The sequence below is a fragment of the Macaca thibetana genome, chromosome 13 (genome assembly GCF_024542745.1).
Source record: "Macaca thibetana thibetana isolate TM-01 chromosome 13, ASM2454274v1, whole genome shotgun sequence".
NCBI lineage: Eukaryota > Metazoa > Chordata > Mammalia > Primates > Cercopithecidae > Macaca > Macaca thibetana.
In genome coordinates, this window is record NC_065590.1 from 75084624 (window position 1) to 75107907 (window position 23284).

General features: G+C 38.9%; 2 protein-coding genes across 5 annotated transcripts in view; one reads left to right on the forward strand and one right to left on the reverse strand.

Moving 5' to 3' along the window:
* Positions 1 to 23284, forward strand: part of DPY30 (dpy-30 histone methyltransferase complex regulatory subunit) — a 937477-nt gene that overhangs the window by 828243 nt on the left and 85950 nt on the right. The window lies entirely within an intron of this gene.
* Positions 1 to 23284, reverse strand: part of SPAST (spastin) — an 89823-nt gene that overhangs the window by 33523 nt on the left and 33016 nt on the right. For 2 of the 4 annotated variants that reach the window (XM_050754138.1, XM_050754137.1), the window contains exons 4-7: positions 20474 to 20569; positions 5934 to 6121; positions 4938 to 5071; positions 4568 to 4661 (exon numbers count right to left, since the gene is read on the reverse strand). In XM_050754138.1, coding sequence (XP_050610095.1) covers positions 4568 to 4661; positions 4938 to 5071; positions 5934 to 6121; positions 20474 to 20569 — 512 coding nt within the window. The remainder of the gene's footprint in view (positions 1 to 4567; positions 4662 to 4937; positions 5072 to 5933; positions 6122 to 20473; positions 20570 to 23284) is intronic. The other 2 variants (XM_050754140.1, XM_050754139.1) reach the window with 1 other exon arrangement.

Here is a 23284-nt window from a genome sequence, read left to right on the forward strand (position 1 = left end):
CAAAAAATTCCCTCACACAAACCTTTTCTCAGTTACTGAAAGATATAGCCATCAAAATGAGAAAATAAATTATGAATGTGGAAAATATGGAATTTAAAAGACAGGAGATACATAAGAAAGAAAGAGGAAAAAAAGGAAAAGGAAATCATGACGGTAGTGAAGACAGATTAGAGAACAACCACTTTGAAAGAGGCATGGAAAGCATTTGGTCTTGAATGAAAAGAAGGTGGTTCCAGGAAAAAGTATTCTGGGGAAAAAAAAAAAGATCTGAGTTAACAGGTTTTTAGATTGGTTTGGCCATGTGGAAATTAGACTGAAATGGAAAAGAAGAATTATCAATCAATAAGATGAAAATTAAGCAAATGAAAAAATAACACAATTATTTAGGGGGGAAAAAGGCTGTACAAGGAAAAAACAGTACACTACTTGGTTTGGTAATGAATAATATTTAAAAGCACTAAATATTCACTGTACTCCAGCCTGGGAGAGAAAAAGTAGGAGGACAGGAGTAGAAGGTATGTGGTATGACGGAACTAAGGGTTCATTCACTATGATATACAAGTTAGTAGATTAGAAAAGGAAACAAAAATTAAGAAATGGCTTCATAAGATTATTTAAAGAGGTAAGTTCTAACATTTTTGAAAGAAGAAAGGCTGATGTTTAAGCTGGTATATGAAAGATAACATCATATTTAGAAATTCATGGAAATTTTTGTAATCTCAGCTACTTGGGAGGCTGAGACAGGAGGATCACTTAAGCCTAGGAGTTTGAGGCCAGCCTGGAGAACACAGTGAGACTCTGTCTCAATTTTAAAAAAAAAAAAAAAAAGAAAGAAAGAAATTCATGGAAATTTTAGTAGACAGAGGAAAGCTTTTTAAAACTGGAGAACAATCACATTTTCTATAAATCTCAAAGAATCACATTTAAGCAAGAGAACAAAATAAGAAATATAAAAAGCTCAAAATGATAGACAAGCTGCACAGGATATGGAAGAGATCTATGTAGATCTATTTAAAGTATTTAGACAGATTACTGTGATATACTTTAAAATGCAGTCTTGCTTTTAGGTGAGAGGGCATGTTCTATTTTCTGCTATACAGTTTGAGGTTTTTTTCAAAGATTAGTATTTGCAACTTTTAAAAATTATGTTTAATGTTAAAATATAATTAAAAACATGGTCCTATGTGATTGAAGGAAGATGGAGAAGTTTTTCAATATCCCCTCCAGGGCTATGGCTTCATGAATGAGCAAGATTTAAAGCACTTGTTTTAAGTAATTCTGAGAGCAATCTATCTCAAGTGAGTATCTTTTGTATTATCTCCTTAAAACCAGTTTTAGATGACGAATTATGATTCTGTGTTTCTACAATGAAATAAAAATTCCAGTATACTCAAGAATGCCTGCCACTCACCTTCTTGATGTAACCTAACAATGTCTCTATTGTGGTCTATGCAAGCTTCCTACTATGGGGAATTAGGAATAAAGCTGATTTTTTGCACAATGGAGGCATGTTATGGGATAAGTCTTACCCATTCATAGGCTTAACATGATTCATTTTGTGAGTCTATTGTGAAAAGCTGAGCTAGGACAATAATATTCCCTTTCTTGGAAATCTGAACTAGAAGGAAAAAAAGTTCCATTTGGCAGGTGTGGTGATGTATAGACAAGTTTGTAACAAGACATAAACCTTGAGACCTGGCTCTACCACAGATCTTGCTCTTCCTTAGGTCTCAATTTACTAAGTTTCCTAAGGTTTCTGCCCCTCCTGAGGTCAGGTTATTCAACTTTATTTGAAATAACCTGCAACTGGCATTTTTATATTATAGCTTCTTAATTGCACATTATGTCACTACCATGAAAATATGCCTAAATTCAAATTCACATGTTACTTACTATTTTAGATATGTTCCCTATAGGCCTGCGTAAAGCAAAAGCTGAATGACTTCTTGCATAGCCTAAATATTTCCTTGGTATTACTTTCACAATTTTAGATATATTTTTCTACCCTTAAATACTAAAACCCCACATGTAAGAATTAGGTAGCAGCTATAGCACTAAAGAGGCAGTTTTAATCTTAGAAATGTATTTCTCAGGTCTACCACTTAACTAAAATCTTGAGCAAGTCATTTTAGCTCTTAGGACTAGTTTATTTATCAATGAATGGATCAGAAGACTGCTAAGATCCTTTTCAGGTCTATAATTACATAAATCCTCTTTGAGTGGGCTTTTTTTTTTTTCTCAATATTTAGTCTACAGCATTTACTAATCTTACATAACTCCAGCAAAATACTAGCTCAATATGTAAGCTACGTTTCCCAAAGTGTGACCTGAGGTGGTACATGATATAAACCCAGTTCACACAATGACAAATGCTTTCTATTTTAATAATTATCTAATTATTGTACTGGGTATTAGCAAAAATCTAACTAGCATATCAAACCACTGATTTTATGTACGTAGAATGAGTAATAAGTAAAACAGACTTGAAAAATATTCAGTAAGTTCTAGTACAGTTGGTACTCACTTACAAGTAATAAACAGCATGAAGGCAGTATGTGAATGACTCAGACTATGGAAAAATTGAGACAGCCATAAAACCTTTGCACATTCATTTAATAATGCACCCAGCACAATGTGCCACACAGCTTATTTCCACTAGATGTTATAGATAGGCCCGTAGATTTTAATGTTAATAGTGAAATAACTGTGACCCAGAAGTGAGTCTTCAGATTTATTTTTTTGCAATATTATTGGAACAGCACTAAATATACCATCTGTGAAATGGAAAAATTCAAAACAGTGCTAAGTATGGAAAGCCAAATATTTATCATCAACTGCAAGATTACCTATCTTCCTTAATGAGTCACAAAGTATGGGATGCAAGATTCGGTTCCTACCCATCATTTAATGGCTCTATCTACTTTGAGGACTTAATATCCTTAAGAGTAATTCTTTTAAAAATTGTTCTTCAGGCCAGGCGCAGTGGCTCCTGCCTATAATCCCAGCATTTTGGGAGGCCAAGGTGGGCAGATCACCTGAGGCCAGGAGTTTGAGAACAGCCTGGCCAACATGGTAAAACCCTGTCTCTACTAAAAATATAAAAATTAGTCAGGTGTGGTGGTGCACGCCTGTAGTCCCAGCTACTTGGGAGGATGAGGCATGAGAATCACTTGAAGTCCAAAGGCAGAGGTTGCAGTGAGCCGAGATCACGCCATTGCACTCCAGCCTGGGTAACGAGCAAAACTCCATCTCGAAAAAAAAAGAATTATTCTATCTTAATTTCTCTTTTTCCAGTATAATTATTCTCTTTTTAAAAAAATTTTTTAAAAGCTTTCCCATAAAGTACTTGTTTATTATCAGTCTCATGCTGGTATTTAGCCTTAGATGGAGTTTACCACATTCTTCAGGCTGTGTTCCCAAGCAATCCAATTCTGGGAAAATTCATTGTGTCAGGGGCCACTACCTACCTGATTTTCTTCTCTTAATTTTATTTATTTTTATTTATTTATCTTTTAAAATTTTTATTTATTCATTTTTTGAGATAGAGTCTTGCTCTGTCTCCAGGCTAGAGTGCAGTGGCACAATCTCGGCTCACTGCAAGCTCTGCCTCCCGGGTTCGAGTGATTCTCCTGCCTTAGCCTCCCGAGTAGCTGGGGTTACAGGCACACACCACCAAGCCCAGCTAATTTTTGTAATTTTAGTAAAGACAGGGTTTCACCATATTGGCCAGGATGGTCTCGATCTCTTGACCTCGTGATCCACCCGCCCCAGCCTCCTGAAGGGCTGGGATTACAGACATGAACCACCGCACCCAGCCTATTTTATTTTTGAGACGGCATCTTGCTCTATCTCCCAGGTTGGAGTGCAGTGGTGCCATCTCAGCTCACTGCAACCTCTGCCTCCTGGTTCAAACAATTCTCCTGCCTCAGCCTCCCCAGTAGTTGGGACTACAAGTGTGCGCCACCACGCTAGGCTGATTTTTATACCTTCTCTTAATTTTAAATCTCTCTCACCTTGATATCAAAATTTGGCCAGATGTAGTGGCTCACACTTGTGAGGCCGAAGTGGGTGGGTAACTTGACATCAGGTGTGAAAGATCAGCCTGGCCAACATAGCAAAACCCCATCTCTACTAAAAATACAAAAATTAGCTGGGCATAGTGGAACATGCCTGTAATCCCAGCTACTTGGGAGGCTGAGGCAGGAGACTCACTTGAATCCCAGGAGGCAGAGGTTGCAATAAGCCAAGATCATGCCACTGCACTCCAGCCTGGACAACACAGTGAGTGAGACTCCATCTCCAAAACAAAACAAAATTATACCATACTACCCACTTTCCCTAAAAATATAAAAGGATTGGAAATTAGGAACTCATATCCATTTTCCTATTCTGTAATAACTTCTCAACATCAATTGTTAATATTTCGTCTTTTTTAAAACATTAAATCTACTGTTATCTTATATGAATGAATTATTCTAGTATAGCTCAAATATTTCTTTACTACTACTGCTACAGTGGATTTGGTAACAGATGGTATTATAGAAAAATAATAATATAAAGTTCTTACCTCAGGCCTCAGAGAAGGAAGAATAACAATTTCTTGCAATGCCTGTTTTGCCAAGTCTTGACCAGCTATATCATCAAATTTAACAGCTGTTCCACTAAGAAACAAGACCTCAGTTAGTTCTACAATACAAACAGGACCCAGTTATTACAAGATGAATCCTAAGCCCTATGACATATAGTTATTTTTATGTTAACTGTTAAACTACAGTTAAATCAGTAAAGCAATGGTTTCTACATTGATAATTGAAAACTATCATAAAAATTAAGTATGTAAACCAGACAAGGTATTTATTATCTATTTCACTCCTGACATGTTTTCTAAGTAAAATTAAAACATAAAAACTATAAAACATTTAGATGGCAAAACTTACTTGTCCACAATTTCATTCATTATAAGGTTAGCAAGGTTGCTGTCCACATTCCTAAAATTCTTCAAGTCTTTTTTCTTACGAGCAGCAGTTGTAGGGGTAGAAGGTTTATTTGTCCTATTTGTTTTTGGAGTGCCCTTAAAGGATACAAAATTTTAATGTGAAAATACAACGTAACATTTACACTTTTCATAAATAACCTTAAAGTTCACAGAATTCAAGCTTTAAAAATAGGAGAAAGAGTATAAAAATCCAGAAATTGTATATTTACCTGAAGGTAAAACTCTATTCACCAGAGAACTATATTTGGTATTAAGTCAGTTATAGAGGATTTTATCCAGAGATTTAGTTTTTACAAAATAAAAACAAATTTTAACCCTTGTTAGAGTCATGACAAAACTCTAGGTATGTTACTGCTATAAAACATGTACATAGACTGAAATAATTTTAAAAATAAATTTAAAATGAAATATATAGCATTATATAAAACAGACTGGGTAAGCAAAACTTGGTATTAAATGTCTAATGAGGTCCAAAAAAAGTTTTAGAGCAAGTTGCTCTGTAGATTTTAAAAAATATTAACTTTGATTGGGTGCGGTGGCTCATGCCTGTAATCCCAGCACTTTGGGAGGCTGAGGTGGGTGGATCACCTGAGGTCGGGAGTTCGAGACCAGCCTGACCAACATGGAGAAACCCGTCTCTACTAAAAATACAAAATTGGCCAGACGTGGTGGTGCATGCCTATAATTCCAGCTACTTGGGAGGCTGAGAATTGCCTGAACCTGGGAGGCAGAGGTTGCAATGAGCCGAGATCGCACCATTGCACTCCAGCCTGGGCAACAAGAGTTTCAAAAAAAAAAAAAAAAAATTAACTTTATGGAAGCTTATCTATTCTCTAAAGTATTACAAAGTACTTATAATCAACTTAAGCAAGCATAGTATCTTAAAAATTTTTACATTTGCAAAAACACAGCAATTAAAGTTACTGTCCCAGAATACCTTATGAGTGGTAGGAGCAGGACCAGGTCCCTGTTTCACTCCAGAAACCATGGATAAACCACTGTAACTAGGTGCTCTATGATGGCCTGAAAGGCCTGCAGATCCAGTTTTCATAATTGTTTTTGAACGAGGCAGTGAATTACTAGTGTGTGTTAAGGGGTCTTTTCTTTTTGGAACAGCTCCACTTTCTGACAAGGAAAAAGTAAAACCATTGTGATTAGAAAATTGTAGCTGAACATAAAGACAAGCAAACATTTGTAAAACCAAGGTAATATTTTTTAAATTCAAAAATATTTCAAAATAAGATTTCAATGAGAACATGTACCAGGGTCTTCATAGGGGTGGTCACTAGGTAGATAGGAATATGGTTATTCAGTTTCTTTCTCCCTAATGTATATTCTAATTTTCTCTCTTTTTGAAACCTGTGGCCCAGGCTGGAGTGCAGTGGCATGATCACAGCTCACTGCGGCCTTAATCTTCCTGGGCTCAAGAGATCCATCCTCCCACCTCGAACTCCCAAGTACCTGGGACAACAGTTGTGCACCACCAGACTGGGCTAATTAAAAAATTTTTTTTGTAGAAACAGGGTCTCACTATGTTGCCTAGGCTGGTCTCAAACTCCTGGGCTCAGGCAATCCTCCCACCTTAGCCTCCCAAAGTGCTGGGATTACAAGAGTGAGCCACTGTGCCTGTCCCTATTCTACTTTTCTTATTAAAAACAGTATTTGTGCCTGTAATCCCAGCTACTTGGGAGGCTGAGGCAGGAGAATCACTTGAACCAGGGGCCAGAGGCTGCAGTGAGCCGAAATCATACCACTGCACTCCAGCCTGGCAACAGAGATTCTGCCTCAAAAAAAAAAAAAAAAAAAAAAACAAAAAAAAACCCAAAACACAAAGAAAACAAAAAACAGTATTTGTAAAAAGAAGAAACTACTTCATTCTGGGGAACAGGAAGGTGATATAAAAAGGTTACAAAGCGCCAGGCACGGTGGCTCATGCCTGTAATCCCAGCACTTCGGGAGACCAAGGTAGGTGGATCACCTGAGGTCTGTAATTCAAGACCAGGCTGGCCAACATGGTGAAACCCCGTCTCTACTAAAAATACAAAAATTTAGCCAGACGTGGTAGCAGATGCCTGTAATCCCAGCTACTCAGGAGGCTGACGCAGGAGAATCACTTGAACTCAGGAGGCGGAGGTTGCAGTAAGCCAAGATTGTATCACTGCACTCCAGCCTGGGTGACAGAGTGAAACTTCGTCTCAAAAAAAAAAAAAAAAAGTTATGAAGCAAATAAAGCTCTCAAGTAAGAAACAAAAGATAATAAAGGCATTAGGGATAGGATGTACAGAGGGAAAAGAGTAGCACTCGACTACTTTGATTCCAAACTATTATAACTATAAATACCATTAAAGTCTGTTCCCACCAAGAGGGTCTTAAAAAGTAATTAATTTTAGACCGGGTGCGGTGACTCACGCCTGTAATCTCAGCAGTTTGGGAGGCTGAGGCGGGCAGCTCACCTGAGGTTAGGAGTTTGAGACCAGCCTGGCCAACATGGTGAAACCCCTCTTCACTAAAAATACAAAAATTAGGTGGGCATGGTGGCACATCCCTGTAGTTCAGCTACCCAGGAGGCTGAGGCAGAAAAACCGGTTGCAGTGAGCCCTGATCGTACCACTAGCACACCAGCTGGGTGATTGAGAGGGATTCTGTCTCAAAAGAAAATAATAATAATAATCAATTTTAATTGAAAGAGCATAAAGATGTGCTTTTACATATGCCAAGTATTGTATGTGCTGTATATATGTAAATGAACATTTATAGAACATCTCCGATTAAGCTGAAAAGGTTATTTGTCCAGTGTCGCTCTACTATATATATTACAGGTTTGTAAAAGTTTAAATCTCACCACTCCTAAATAATATTTTTATATACTACACAACAAACATCAGTGTTTATTTACAATGTTTACTGTGAAGACAAATGTTAAGTCAGTCAGCAAATTACAGTGGCCAAAAAAAAAGACAAAAGCCTCAATTTTACTTTTGTAATTAAATCTCTTTAATACGGTTTAAGAAAACAAAGACTCTAAACTAGTATAGGAAATCAGCTTATTTATTTAGACAACCAGTTTACTTTTACTGCAAGTTAACTATTATAAAATCAGAAAGCATAAATAAAATTCAAGTTAAAAAAAAAAAACCCACATTGGGCTGGGCATGGTGGCTCACGCCTATAATCTCAGAACTTTCAGAGGCCAAGGCGGGCGGATCACGAGGTCAGGAGTTTGAGACAAGCCTGACCAACATGGTGAAACCCCGTCTTTACTAAAAATACAAAAATTAGCCAGGCGTGGTGGCATGCACCTGTAATCCCAGCTACTCAGGAGGCTGAGGCAGGAGAATCGCTTAAACCCAGGAGGCAGAGGTTGCAGTGAGCCAAGATCGCGCCACTGCACTCCAGCCTGGGCAACAGAGTGAGACTCTGTCTCAGAAAAAAAACAAACAAAAAAAGCCACATTCAGGATACCTTAAAACGAGGTTCTAGAATAAATAAGGCCTACTAGTTGATAGTGCAACAGGGTGACAATAGTCAATAATAACAAGGCCAGGAGTGGTGGCTCATGCCTGTAATCCTAGCGCTTTGGGAGGCCGAGGCAGGTGGATCACCTGAGGTCAGGAGTTGGAGACCACCCTGGCCAACATGGTAAAACCATGTCTCCACTAAAAATACAAAAATCAGCCAGACATGGTGGTGCACACCTATAATCCCAGCTACTCAGGAGGCTGAGGCAGGAGAATCACTTGAACCTGGGAGGTGGTGGCTCCTTCAAAAAAAAAAAAAAAAACTACTACTACTACTAATAACTTAATTATACATTTTAAAATAAATATATGTGTATATGTTAAAAATACATAGTTCTGAGATTTTATATATAGACATTTCCACAAGGAACAATTATGAGAATGACAGCAGACTCTAACGGAAGTAACAAATGTCTGTTGGAAATGAGGTATGTCCAAAATGTTGAGGGGAGAAAAGTGACCTGTCACATAAAAAATGAGGATATTTCAGACACTGGAAAGACTAAGAGTTTAACCACAGATATTCATTAAAAGAACTACTAACGGACGTCTTCTAGTTAAAAAGAAAATTAAACAGAGAAAGGAGTATATAGCTATAATAGAAAGTTAGAGAACAAAAAAAAGATCAGAAAACCTGTGGGGAAGAAAACTCAAAAAGGAAAAAATATCATTAATACATAACACTTGGCTTTGGGGTAAACAGTATTTTGCTAAATCATAATGTTAGCTATGGTTTTTTGATATTACTAGAAATAATTATACGTACATAGTTATATATACATATTTTGATAAAACTAAAAATAACTATATGTATATATAACTAAATAAGTATAGGTGCCGGGTGCAGTGGCTCATGCCTATAATCCCAACAGTTTGGGAGGCTGAGGCGGGTGGATCACCTGAAGTTAGGAGTTGGACACCAGCAGGGCCAACATGGTGAAAACCCCATCTCTACTAAAAATACAAAAACAACCTGATCATGGTGGCACACGCCTGTAATTCCAGCTACTGGGGAGGCTGAGACAAGAAAATCGCTTTAACCCAGGAGGCAGAGGTTGCAGTGAGCCGAAATCGTGCCACTGCACTCCAGTCTGGGCAACAGAGCAACTCAGTCTCAAAAAACTAAATAAAAATTTATTGAGGTATAATCTGCAATGAATTACATCCATTTAAAGCATACCAGCGGCTGGGCATGGTGGCTCAGGCCTGTAATGCCAGCACTGTGGGAGGCCGAGGCAGGTGGATTGAGGTCAGGAGATCGAGACAATCTCGAGCCAACATGGTGAAACTCCATCTCTACTAAGAATACAAAAATTAGCTGGGTATGATGGCGTGCACCTGTAATCCCAGCTACTCAGGAGGCTGAGGCAGGAGAATGGGTTGAACCCAGGAGACGGAGGTTTTAGTAAGCCAAGATCGCGCCACTGCACTCCACTCTGGGCAATAGAGCGAGACTCCGTCTCAAAAAAAAAACAAAAACAAAAACAAAAAACAAGCTATACCAGCCAGGCATAGTGGCTCACACCTATAATCCCAGCACTTTGGGAGTCTGAGGTGGGAGAAATGCTTGAGCCCAGGAGTTTGAGACCAGACTGGCCAACATGGTGAAACCCCATCTCTACAAAAAATACAAAAATTAGCCGGGCACACTCGTGCCCACCTGTAGTCCCAGCTAATTTCAGCTGTACTCCAGCCTGGGAGATACAGTGAGACCCTATCTCAAAAAATAAATATATAAATAAAGTATACAATTTGATGAGTTTGTAAAGATGTATATAACTGTGATATAGCCATTAAAATCAAAGCACAAAATGTTTCCATCATAGAAAGTAAAGAGAAAAAATAGCAAAAAGAGTTAAAACATTGTATATAAAACCAAACTAGAGGTGAAGGATGCTACATGAGAGTCATCAGTTTAGTAATTTCTACAGAGCTGGGTTCAAAGTCACTGAATCTTTCTTTTGCTATCTCTAATCTGCTGTTGAGGCTGTCTTTAAATTTTTAATTTCAGTAACTACACTTTTCAACTTTAGAATATTATTTTTATATCATCTGCTTAGATTTTCCATTTGATAACTGATGCCATATTTTCTTTCAATTCTTTAAACATATTATAATAGCTGCTTTGAAGTCTTTGTCTGCTAAATCCAACATCTGGGCCCACTCATAGTTTCTACTGATTGCTTTTTTTCTTGAGTAAGGGTTATACTTTTACTTTTTCTTTGCCTGTCTAGTAATTTTGAGTTGAAAATTGGACAATGTATAATAGATAACACATTGTAGTAATAAGCAGACTTTGGTATGACTATTTCCCAAGAGAGGTAAAAGAACTCATCCAAGTAAAACATCACAGAATGTTCCAGAAGTGAGCGACACTAATAAACTATTAATAGGTCTGAGTGAGATCTAGTTGGACTCACTGTGTATTAAACACCAATGCTGTGTAAATTAGCTATAAAGCCAATATGCCCTTCCAACCAGAAAACAGAAAAGAACAGATTATGGGTTGAGTATCCCTTATCCAAAATGGTTGAGACCAGAACTGTTTATGGTTTTTAAATTTTTTTGGATTTTGCAATGTTTGCATTTTACCTACTGGTTCAGCATCCTTAACCCAAAAATCCAAAATGCAGAATACTCCAATGAGTATTTCCTTTAAGCATCACGTCAGTGCTCAAAAAGTTTTGGATTTTTGGCTAGGCGCAATGGCTCATGATTGTAATCCCAACATTTTGGGAGGCCAAGACGGGTGGATCACTTGAGGTCAGGAGTTTGAGACCAGCCTGACCAACGTGGTGAAACCTCATCTCTACTAAAATACAAAAAATTACTTGGGTGTGGTGGCAGGTGCCTGTAGTCCCAGCTACTTGGTAGGCTGAGGTGGGAGAATCGCTCGAACCCATGGTGACAGGGTTGGGGGAGGGTGTGGAGACTGCTGTGAGCTGAGACTATGCCACTGCACTCCAGCCTGAGTGACAGAGGAAGACTTTGTCTCAAAAAAAAAAAAAAGTTTTGAATTTTAGAGCATTTCGGATTTCAGGTTTCATATTAGGGATATTCAACTTTGTACTAGGGATATGAAACAAGACAAAGTTCAATGTTTTTCAAACAGGTCCCAGGAAGAGAATGTTCTTTGGAGGGTGGGGCGGGGCACACAGTGGGAAAACATGATGGGGTCTAGCATGTGAAATGAAGTAAAAGAGAGTCAAGATAACAAGGAAAGGAAAGACCAACACTTCACGGCTGGAGAATTTTTGCTATTTATCCTAGTAGAACTACTGGGATTGCAAATACATATTTTAGAAACTTAACTATATATACGTGATGGATTCTTCCATTTCTTTGTTTTTTGCAGTAAATGCCTTCTGAAAATGTCAGCCCTTCACAGCCGTGCTAAAAGAAACAGGCAAAATACTTATATCAATACTTGAAACGGCATTCTAAATCAGACATAGGAAGGAATGGGAAGAGGAAAACTGCCACTGACTATACTGTAAGACCAAACCAACATGAGAGGTCCTTAGGGGAGACGTGAAGCCACAAGGGAAAGAGTTGATGAACAACTGTTTCTTCTGTCCATAGAAATCCTTTTACTCTAGCTCTTCTCCATTAAAACCTTAGAAGTTTTGACGGGGCGCGGTGGCTCATGCCTGTAATCCCAGCACTTTGGGAGGCCGAGGCGGGCGGATCACAAGGTCAGGAGATCGAGACCATCCTGGCTAACACGGTGAAACCCCATCTCTACTAAAAATACAAATTAGCCGGGCATGGTGGCGGGCACCTGTAGTCCCAGCTACTCAAGAGGCTGAGGCAGGAGAATGGCGTGAACCCGGGAGGCGGAGTTTGCAGTGAGCTGAGATCACGCCACTGCACTACAGCCTGGGCGAACGAGCGAGACTCTATCTCAAAAACCACAAAACAAAACAAAAAAACCTTAGAAGTTTTGTATTACATATGAATAAAGAAGGCAGAGTTCCAAGAAGTAAGAATAGGAACAGCTGCAGTCTATAGCTCCCAGCGTGAGCAACGCAGAAGACAGGTGATTTCCGCATTTCCAACTGATGTACCGGGTTCACCTCACTGGGGCTTGTTGGACAGTGGGTACAGCCCACGGACCATGAGCGGAAGCAGGGCGAGGCATCGCCTCACCCAGGAAGCACAAGGGGTTGGGGAATTCCCTTTCCTAGCCAAGGAAAGCCGTGACAGATGGTACCTGGAAAATCAGGACACTCCCACCCTAATACTGTGCTTTTCCAGTGGTCTTAGCAAATGGCACATGAGGATATTATATCCTGCGACTGGCTCCGAGGGTACCACGCCCACAGAGCCTCGCTCACTGCTAGCACAGCAGTCTGAGATCGAACTGCAAGGCGGCACTGAGGCTGGCGGAGGGGCGTCCGCCATTGCTGAGGCTTGAGTGGGTAAACAAAGCAGCCGGGAAGCTCGAACTGAGTGGAGTCCACCACAGCTCAAGAAGGCCTGCCTGCCTCTGTAGACTCCACTTCTGGGGACAGGGCATAGCTGAACAAAAGGCAGCAGAAACTTCTGCAGACTTAAAGGTCACTGTCTGACAGCTCTGAAGAGAGTAGTGAGTTCTCCCAGCACAGAGTCTGAGATCTGAGAATGGACAGACTGCCTCCTCAAGTGGGTCCCTAACCCCGAGTAGCCTAACTGGGAGACACCTCCCCATAGGCGCTGATTGACACTTCATACAGCCGGGTGCCCCTCTGAAACAAAGCTTCAGAGGAAGCATCAGGCAGCATTTGCCGTTCTGCAATATTTGCTGTTCTGCAGCCTCCGCTGGTGATACCCAGGCAAACAAGGTCTGGAGTGGACCTCCAGCAAACTCCAACACATCTGCAGCTGAGGGTCCTGACTATTAGAAGGAAAACTAACAAACAGAAAGGACATCCATACCAATATCCCACCTGTAGGTCACCATCATCAAACACCAAAGGTAAATAAAACCACAAAGATGGGGAGAAACCAGAGCAGAAAAACTGAAAATTCTAAAACTCAGAGCACCTCTTCTCCTCCAAAGGAACACAACTCCTCACCAGCAACCAAAAAAGCTGGACAGAGAATGACTTTGAGGAGCTGACAGAAGTAGGCCTCAGACGATTGGTAATAATAAACTTCTCCGAGCTAAAGGAGGATGCTCGAACCCATCACAAAGAAGCTAAAAATTTTGAAAAACAGATTAGACGAATGGCTAACTAGAATAAACAGCATAGAGAAGACCTTAAATGGCCTGATGGAGCTGAAAACCATGGCACGAGAACTACGAGATGCATGTACAAGCTTCAGTAGCCAATTTGATCAAGTGGAAGAAAGGTTATCAAGGTTATTTGAAGATCAAATGAATAAAATCAAGCCAGAAGAAAAGTTTAGAGAAAAAAAGAGTAAAAAGAAATGAACAGAGCCTCCAAGAAATATAGGACTACGCGAAAAGAACAAATCTACGTCTGATTGGTGTACCTGAAAGTGACGGGGAGAATGGAACCAAGTTGGAAAACACTCTTCAGGATATTATCCAGAAGAACTTCCCTAATCTAGCAAGGCAGGCCAACATTCAAATTTAGGAAATACAGAGAACACCACAAAGATACTCCTTGAGAAGAGCAACTCCAAGACACATAATTGTCAGATTCACCAAGGCTGAAATGAAGGAAACAATGTTAAGGGCAGCCAGAGAGAAAGGTTGGGTTACCCACAAAGGGAAGCCCATCAGACTAACAATGGATCTCTCAGCAGAAACTCTACAAGCCAGAAGAGAGTGGGGGAGCCAGAAGAGAGTGGGGGCCAATATTCAACATTCTTAAAGAAAAGAATTTTCAACTCAGAATTTCATATCCAGCCAAACTAAGCTTCAAAAGTGAAGGAGAAATAAAATCCTTTACAGACAAGCAAGTGCTGAGAGATTCTGTCACCACCAGGCCTACCTTACAAGAGCTGCTGAAGGAAGCACTAAACATGGAAAGGAACAACTGGTACCAGCCACCGCAAAAACATGCCAAATTGTAAAGACCATTGATGCTAGGAAAAAACTGCATCAACTAATGAACAAAATAACCAGCTAACATCAAAATGACAGGATCAAATTCACACATAACAATATTAACCTTAAATATAAATGGGCTAAATGCCCCAATTAACAGACACAGACTGGCAAATTGGATAAAGAGTCAAGACCCATCAACGTGCTGTATTCAGGAGACCCATCTCACGTGCAGAGACACACATAGGCTCAAAATAAAGGTATAGAGGAAGATCTACCAAGCAAATGGAAAACAAAATAAAGCAGGGGTTGCAATCCTAGTCTCTAATAAAACAGACTTTAAACCAACAAAGATCAAAAGAGACAAAGAAGGCCATTACATAATGGTAAAGGGATCAATTCAACAAGAAGAGCTAACTATCCTAAATATATATGCACCCAATACAGGAGCACCCAGATTCATAAAACAAGTCCTTAGAGACCTATAAAGAGACTCAGACTCCCACACAATAATATTGGGAGACTTCAACACCCCACTGTCAACATTAGACAGATCAATGAGACAGAAAGTTAACAAGGATATCCAGGAATTGAACTCAGCTCTGCACCAAGTGGACCTAATAGACATCTACAGAACTCTCCAGCCCAAATCAACAGAATATACATTCTTCTCAGCACCACATCGCACTTACTCCAAAACTGACCACATACTTGGAAGTAAAGCACTCCTCAGCAATTGTAAAAGAACAGAAATCACAACTAACTGTCTCTCAGACCACAGTGCAATCAAATTAGAACTCAGGATTAAGAAACTCACTCAAAACCGCTCAACTACATGGAAACTGAACAACCTGCTCCTGAATGACTACCGGGTATACAACGAAATGAAGGCAGAAATAAAGATGTTCTTTGAAACCAATGAGAACAAAGACACAACATACCAGAATCTCTGGGACACATTTAAAGCAGTGTGTAGAGGGAAATTTATAGCACTAAATGCCCACAAGAGAAAGCTGGAAAGATCTAAAATTGACACCCTAACATCACAATTAAAAGAACTAGAGAAGCAAGAGCAAACACATTCAAAAGCTAGCAGAAGGCAAGAAATAACTAAGATCAGAGCAGAACTGAAGGAGACAGAGACACAAAAAAATCCTTCAAAAAAATCAATGAATCCAGGAGGTGGTTTTTTGAAAAGATCAACAAAATTGATAAACCACTAGCAAAACGAATAAAGAAGAAAAGAGAGAAGAATAAAATAGATGCAATAAAAAACAATACAGGGGATATCACCACAGATCCCAGAGAAATACAAACTATAATCAGAGAATACTATAAACACCTCTACACAAATAAACTAGAAAACCTAGAAGAAATGGATAAATTCCTGGACACAAACATCCTTCCAAGACTAAATCAGGAAGAAGCTGAATCCCGGAATAGACCAATAATAGGCTCTGAAATTGAGGCAATAATTAATAGCCTACCAACAAAAAAAAGTCCAGGACCAGATGGATTCACAGCCGCATTCTAGCAGAGGTACAAAGAGGAGCTGGTACCATTCCTTCTGAAACTATTCCAATCAATACAAAAAGAGGGAATCCTCCCTAACTCATTTTATGAAGCCAGCATCATCCTGATACCAAAGCCTGGCAGAGACACAACAAAAAAAGAGAATTTTAGACCAATACCCCTGATGAACATCGATGCGAAAATCCTCAATAAAATACTGGCAAACCAAATCCAGCAGCACATCAAAAAGTTTATCCACGACGATCAAGTTGGCTTCATCCCTGGGATGCAAGGCTGGTTCAACATATGCAAATCAATAAATGTAATCCATCATACAAATAGAACCAAAGACAAAAACCACATGATTATCTCAATAGATGCAGAAAAGGTCTTCGATGAAGTTCAACAGCCCTTCACGCTAAAAACTCTGAATAAACTAGGTATTGATGGGATGTATCTCAAAATAATAAGAGCTATTTATGACAAACCCACAGCCAATATCATACTGAATGGGTAAAAACTGGAAGCATTCCCTTTGAACACTGGCACAAGACAGGGATGCCCTCTCTCACCACTCCTATTCAACATAGTGTTGCAAGTTCTGGCTAGGGCAATCAGGCAGGAGAAAGAAATAAAGGGTATTCAATTAGGAAAAGAGGAAGTCAAATTGCCCCTGTTCGCAGATGACATGATTGTATATTTAGAAAATCCCATCATCTCGGCCCAATATCTCCTTAAGCTGATAAGCAACGTCAGCAAAGTCTCAGGATACAAAATCAATGTGCAAAAATCACAAGCATTCCTATACACCAATAATAGAGAGCCAAATCATGAGTGAACTCCCATTCACAACTTCTTCAAAGAGAATAAAATACCTAGGAATCCAACTTACAAGGGATGTGAAGGACCTCTTCAAGGAGAACTACAAACCACTGCTTAACAAAATAAAAGAGGACACAAACAAATGGAAGAACATTCCATGCTCATGGATAGGAGGAATCAATATCATGAAAATGGCCATACTGCCCAAGGTAATTTATAGATTCAATGCCATCCCCATCAAGCTACCAATGACTTTCTTCACAGAATTGGAAAAAGCTACCTTAAAGTTCATATGGAACCAAAAAAGAGCCCACATTGCCAAGACAATCCTAAGCCAAAAGAACAAAGCTGGAGGCATCATGCTACCTGACTTCAAACTACACGACAAGGCTACAGTAACCAAAACAGCATGGTACTGGTACCAAAACAGAGATACAGACCAATGGAACAGAACAGAGCCCTCAGAAATAATACCACACATCTACAACCATCTGATCTTTGACAAACCTGACAAAAACAAGAAATGGGGAAAGGATTTCCTATTTAATAAATGGTGCTGGGAAAACTGACTAGCCATATGTAAAAAGCTGAAACTGAATCCCTTCCTTACGTCTTATACAAAAATTAATTCAAGATGGATTAAAAACTTACATGTTAGACCCAAAACTATAAAAACCCTAGAAGAAAACCTAGGCAATACCATTCAGGACATAGGCATGGGCAAGGACTTCACGACTAAAACACCAAAAGCAATGGCAACAAAAGCCAAAATTGACAAAAGGGATCTAATTAAACTAAAGAGCTTCTGCATAGCAAAAGAAACTATCATCAGAGTGAACAGGCAACCTATAGAATGGGAGAAATTTTTTACAATCTACCCATCTGACAAAGGGCTAATATCCAGAATCTACAAAGAACTTAAACAAATTTACAAGAAAAAATCAAACAACCCCATCAAAAAGTGGGCAAAGGATATGAACAGACACTTCTCAAAAGAAGACATTTATGCAGCCAACAGACACATGAAAAAATGCTCATCATCAGTGGCTATCAGAGAAATGCAAACCAAAACCACAATGAGATACCATCTCACACCAGTTAGAATGGCAATCATTAAAAAGTCAGGAAACAACAGATGCTGGAGAGGATGTGGAGAAATAGGAACACTTTTACACTGTTGGTGGGACTGTAAACTAGTTCAACCATTGTGGAAGACAGTGTGGCGATTCCTCAAGGATCTAGAACTAGAAATACCATTTGACCCAGTCATGCCATTACTGGGTATATACCCAAAGGGTTATAAATCAGGCTGCTATAAAGACATCATGTATGTTTACTGCGGCACTATTCACAATAGCAAAGACTTGGAAACAACGCAAATATCCATCAATGATAGACTGGATTTAAAAAACGTGGCACATATACACCATGGAATACTATGCAGCCATAAAAAAGGATGAGTTCATGTCCTTTGTAGGGACATGGATGAAGCTGGAAACCATTATTCTGAGCAAACTATTGCAAGGACAGAAAACCAAACACCGCATGTTCTCACTCATAGGTGGGAATTGAACAATGAGAACACTTGGACACAGGGTGGGGAACATCACACACTGGGGCCTGTCGTGGGGTGGGATGAGTGGGGGAGGGATAGCATTAGGAGATATACCTAATGTAAATGACAAGTTAATGGGTGCAGCACACCAACATGGCACATATATACGTATGTAACAAACCTGCACGTTGTGCACACGTACCCTAGAACTTAAAGTATAATTAAAAATTTATACATTATAATAATAATACCAAAAAAAAAAAGAAGGCAGTTTTTTGAGACAGTGTCTCGCTCTGTCGCCTAGGCTGGAGTGCAATGGTATGATCTCAGCTCACAGCAACCTCTGCCTCCTAGGTTCAAGCGATTCTTCTGCCTCAGCCTCCCACGCAGCTGGGACTATAGGCGCCCACCACCACGCCCAGCTAGTTTTTATATTTTTAATAGAGACGGGGTTTCACCATGTTGGCCAGGATAGTGTCGATCTCTTAATTTCATGATCCGCCCGCCTTGGCCTCCCAAAGTGCTGGGATTACAGGCGTGAGCCACTGCGCCCAGCCAGAAGGCAGTTGTTTCACAGCCTAACCTAAGGTTGTTCTGCTATAATCTGAACAAAGTAATATTTAATATAATTTAAGCCCTGCACATGAAACTACTGCTAAAAAAAAAAAAAAAAAAAAATTCACCAATAAAACTGTCAAAAACAAATATATGAAAAAATGCTCAACACCATTAATTATGAGGGAAATGTAAATCAAAACCACAATGAGGTATCTTACCCCAGTTAGGATGGCTATTATCAAAAAGACAAAAAAAGTGCCAAATGCTGGTAAGAATGTGGAGAAAGTGAACTCTTAGACACTATTTTTGGGAATCTAAACTAGTACAGCTACTATGGAAAAGAGTATGGAGTTTCCTCAAAAAACTTCAAATAGAACTACCATATGACCCAGCAATCCTACTATTGGGAATTTATCCAAAGGAAAGAAAATCATTATATCGAACAGACATCTACACCCCATGTTTACTATAGCACTATTCACAACAGCCAAGATACAGAATCAACCTAGGTGTCCAAGAACAGATGAATGAATAAAGAAAATGTGGTATATATACACACAGAATATTATTTTTAAAAAGTTAATCTCATAGAAATAAAAAGCAGAACAGAGGATACTACAGGCTGAGAAGGGTAGGGAAAGGATACAAAATTATAGCTAGATAGAAAGAGTAAGTTCCAGTGTTCTACACCACTGCAGGATGACTATAGGTAACAATATAATACATCATTTAAAATAGAAGGAAGATACTGAATGTTTCCAACAGAAAGAATGATAAATGGGATGATATAAATGATAATTACCTTGATCTAATCACTATATATTATATGTATCAAAACATCACTGTGTAGCCCACGAACATGTACATTATCTAAGTAAAAAAAACTTTTTAACTAAGTAAAAAACTAGCTCAGATGTCAGAGAACCTAAGAAATGGAGAGTTCCAAAGAAAACAAAATAGAAAGACATTTAATCTTCTGTAGAAGTTGATATCCAAAAGTTTATCAAGGACAGAGTTAATCTATAGTAAATAAGACTGTAATGCTTCTCCTATGTGAAGCTTCAAATTTCTTCTATCAAGTACTATAAAACATTCACATATAGTATATATGAAAATTGATATGCAATAAAAATGGATACATAAAAAATTAAAATGTGTTTTAGAAAACACTATTTCATGAAAAAAATCAGTATAGCTATCATTATAAAAAACACAAAAGCCACAACAGAAAAAAAGATTATTTTAATAACTTCCAGGAATGCACACCTTCATATTTTATAATCTGAAATATCAGAGGTTGCAAAATATGCAAATGAAGCATGTTTAGAATGACTATACCTTGTTGCATGTTTATATACTATGAATGATAGAGGTACTATATTTTCAACATAGCCCTGTGAAAACATGAACAATTAAACCTACCATTATAAAATAAAATCAACATTATCAGGTTAAGTGAGACTCTTACTTTGCATTCAAGCTTTATTATTTTATGTTAGTTAACCTTAACCCACCTGACTGGAGATGTCCATTGCGGCATGCCACGTTAGTACTGTCATTATAGACGTCCGTTTGTGACTTGGAAAATGGCAAAACTGGTTGCATCTTCTCTATGCAACAGAGAAGGTAAAAAAAAACAAAGAAAAAATAAAAAGAAAAAAGATAATGAACAAATAAAATGTGCATGTGAAATGAAAAATTACTCAAGTTGTTACCAGATTGTTACATGATAAAAAGTTTTTGCATTTATATAAAATTATCTTTTAAAATATAATTAGTAAAAACTAAGTCACGAAAATAACAGAAATTAACAAGTGAATGGCTATGTTCAAAATATGCCTCATTCAGGTCAGGTAACCCGAGGCAGTTAGATATCACTATCATCACCAGAAAATAGTTACTGAATATTTAATATGTCCAAAACAAATACCATGGAGATTATTATTGGTCATAGTCTTGCTCTGTCACCCAGGCTGGAGTACAGTGGCACCATCATGGCTCACTGTGGCCTCAACTCCCTGGGCTCAAGTTATCCTCCTTCCTCAGCCCCCTGAGTAGTTGACACTACATACACACACCACTATGTCCAGCTAATTTATTTTTTGTAGAGACAGGGTCTCAATATGTTCCACAGACTGGCCTCAAGCTCCTGGCCTTAAGCGATCCTCCCACCTTAACCTCCCAAAGTGCAGGGATTACAGGCATGAGCCACAGTTCCTGGCTCCATGGAGATTAAAAAATGAATCACAGTTTCTACCATTTAGATATGTATTAAATGTAACTGGCAACTTATAATAAAACTGTGTATTTTTAAAAAGACTGCATAGTACAAAAGAAAGATCATTGAAAAAGCTTTACAGAGCAAGTGGGTTATGAACTGGCTAGAATTTGAAAAGATAAAAAGAAAGGAGAGCTGGGCGCAGTGGCTCACGCCTGTAATCCCAGCACTTTGAGAGGCTGAGGGAGGCAGATCACGAGGTCAGGAGATGGAGGCCATCCTGGCTAACACGGTGAAACCCCGTCTCTACTAAAACAAACAAACAAACAAACAAACAAACAATTAGCTGGGCGTGGTGGCACGCACCTGTAGTCCCAGCTACTCGGGAGGCTGAGGCAGGGGAATGACTTGAACCCGGGAGGTGGGTGGAGGTTGCAGTGAGCCGAGATCGCGCCACTGCACTCCAACCTTGGTGACAGAGCGTGACTCTGTATAAAAAAAAAAAACAAAAAAACCCCACAAAACCAAAAAAAGGACATTTCAGGAAAGGAGAACAGCATTTAAAATAGCACAGAACGAAACTATAAGGGGTGTCTAGGAAATGCCGTATTTGGCCACATTAATACATGTCAGGCAAAAAATAAAAGCAATAAAGCAAAGTCAAATAAGCATACTGTAGTAACTGTATGTACATACAGTACCCTACTGTTTGTTTAAACACACATGTGCACAGTTGTATACAAAAAGATTACCTCTAAAAAGGACCCAGGGAAATTCATAATAACAGCTGCCTCTACAGAGGGGAAATGGGTAGCTGGGGCATAAAATGGGATGGAACTTTTCATACTCAAACTTTTTCAAATTTTGTGACATATGTCTATATTACCTATTTTTTATATTAATCAATTAAAAAGGATTATTTCAACCCTACCACCACATCAGATAACGACAAAAAACCCTCCCAAGATCTGGGTCTCTTTTTTTTTTTTTTCTTTTGAGACGGAGTCTCGCTCTGTCGCCCAGGCTGGAGTGCAGTGGCCGGATCTCAGCTCACTGCAAACTCCGCCTCCGGGTTTACGCCATTCTCCTGCCTCAGCCTCCCGAGTAGCTGGGACTACAGGTGCCCGCCACCTCTCCCGGCTGGTTTTTTGTATTTTTTTAGTAGAGACGGGGTTTCACTATGTTAGCCAGGATGGTCTCCATCTCCTGACCTCGTGATCCGCCTGTCTCGGCCTCCCAAAGTGCTGGGATTACAGGCTTGAGCCACCGCGCCCGGCCAAGATCTGGGTCTCTTAAGTCTAGCAACTGAAGCCCAAGAAGGTAGCAGTTTGATCCCTGCCACTCTACACCACTGCTGCACTCTCTTCAAGTGGAGTACTGTGCTGAATCATAAATGATTCTTTTCTTCAAGTCAATGAATACATGAAAAAATGCAGCACATATATATTAACTCTCTTAAATTTTCACTTCTAAGGTTTGACAAACAGGTACCATGCTTGGTTTATGGTACAACCACACATGCCTTTGGGACAGGTCAAATAGTAGCTACCCTTTCTGTACAAAACACAAAGTACTGCATGGCTTTTGTATCTTAGAACTGGCTGATACAATATACCTTGGAAGTTTTTTCTTTTTGTTGAACTAGCAGGTTGGTCATCTGATTTTTCTCAATGATAAACTCTTTAAATGACCATGCTGAGACAGAAACCCTTTGTCTTAGCAAAAGCATAAATCAGAAAATACGCTGATTTGTAAATGTAGACATCTGTACATAAATGGTATCAATTAATACTCTCCTCAATGAAATTTAACAAAAAGTTCACAGAACCATTCATTAGGTAATAAAAAGAAACAAATTATATTCTTAGTTTTTATAGCTAGGAATAAAAAGCTACAGGATTTTTTTTTCATGTACATGGAGTTTAGATTTATATGTGTAGAAACAGACACATACAGTATAACAGTACACTGCTTCTGTGAATCTGCTCCCATTCATTTTTTTTTTTTTTTTTTTTCTTGGAGACAGAGTCACAGACACATACAGTATAACAGTACACTGCTTCTGTGAATCTGCTTCAATATTTTTTCTTTTTTTTTTTTTTGGAGA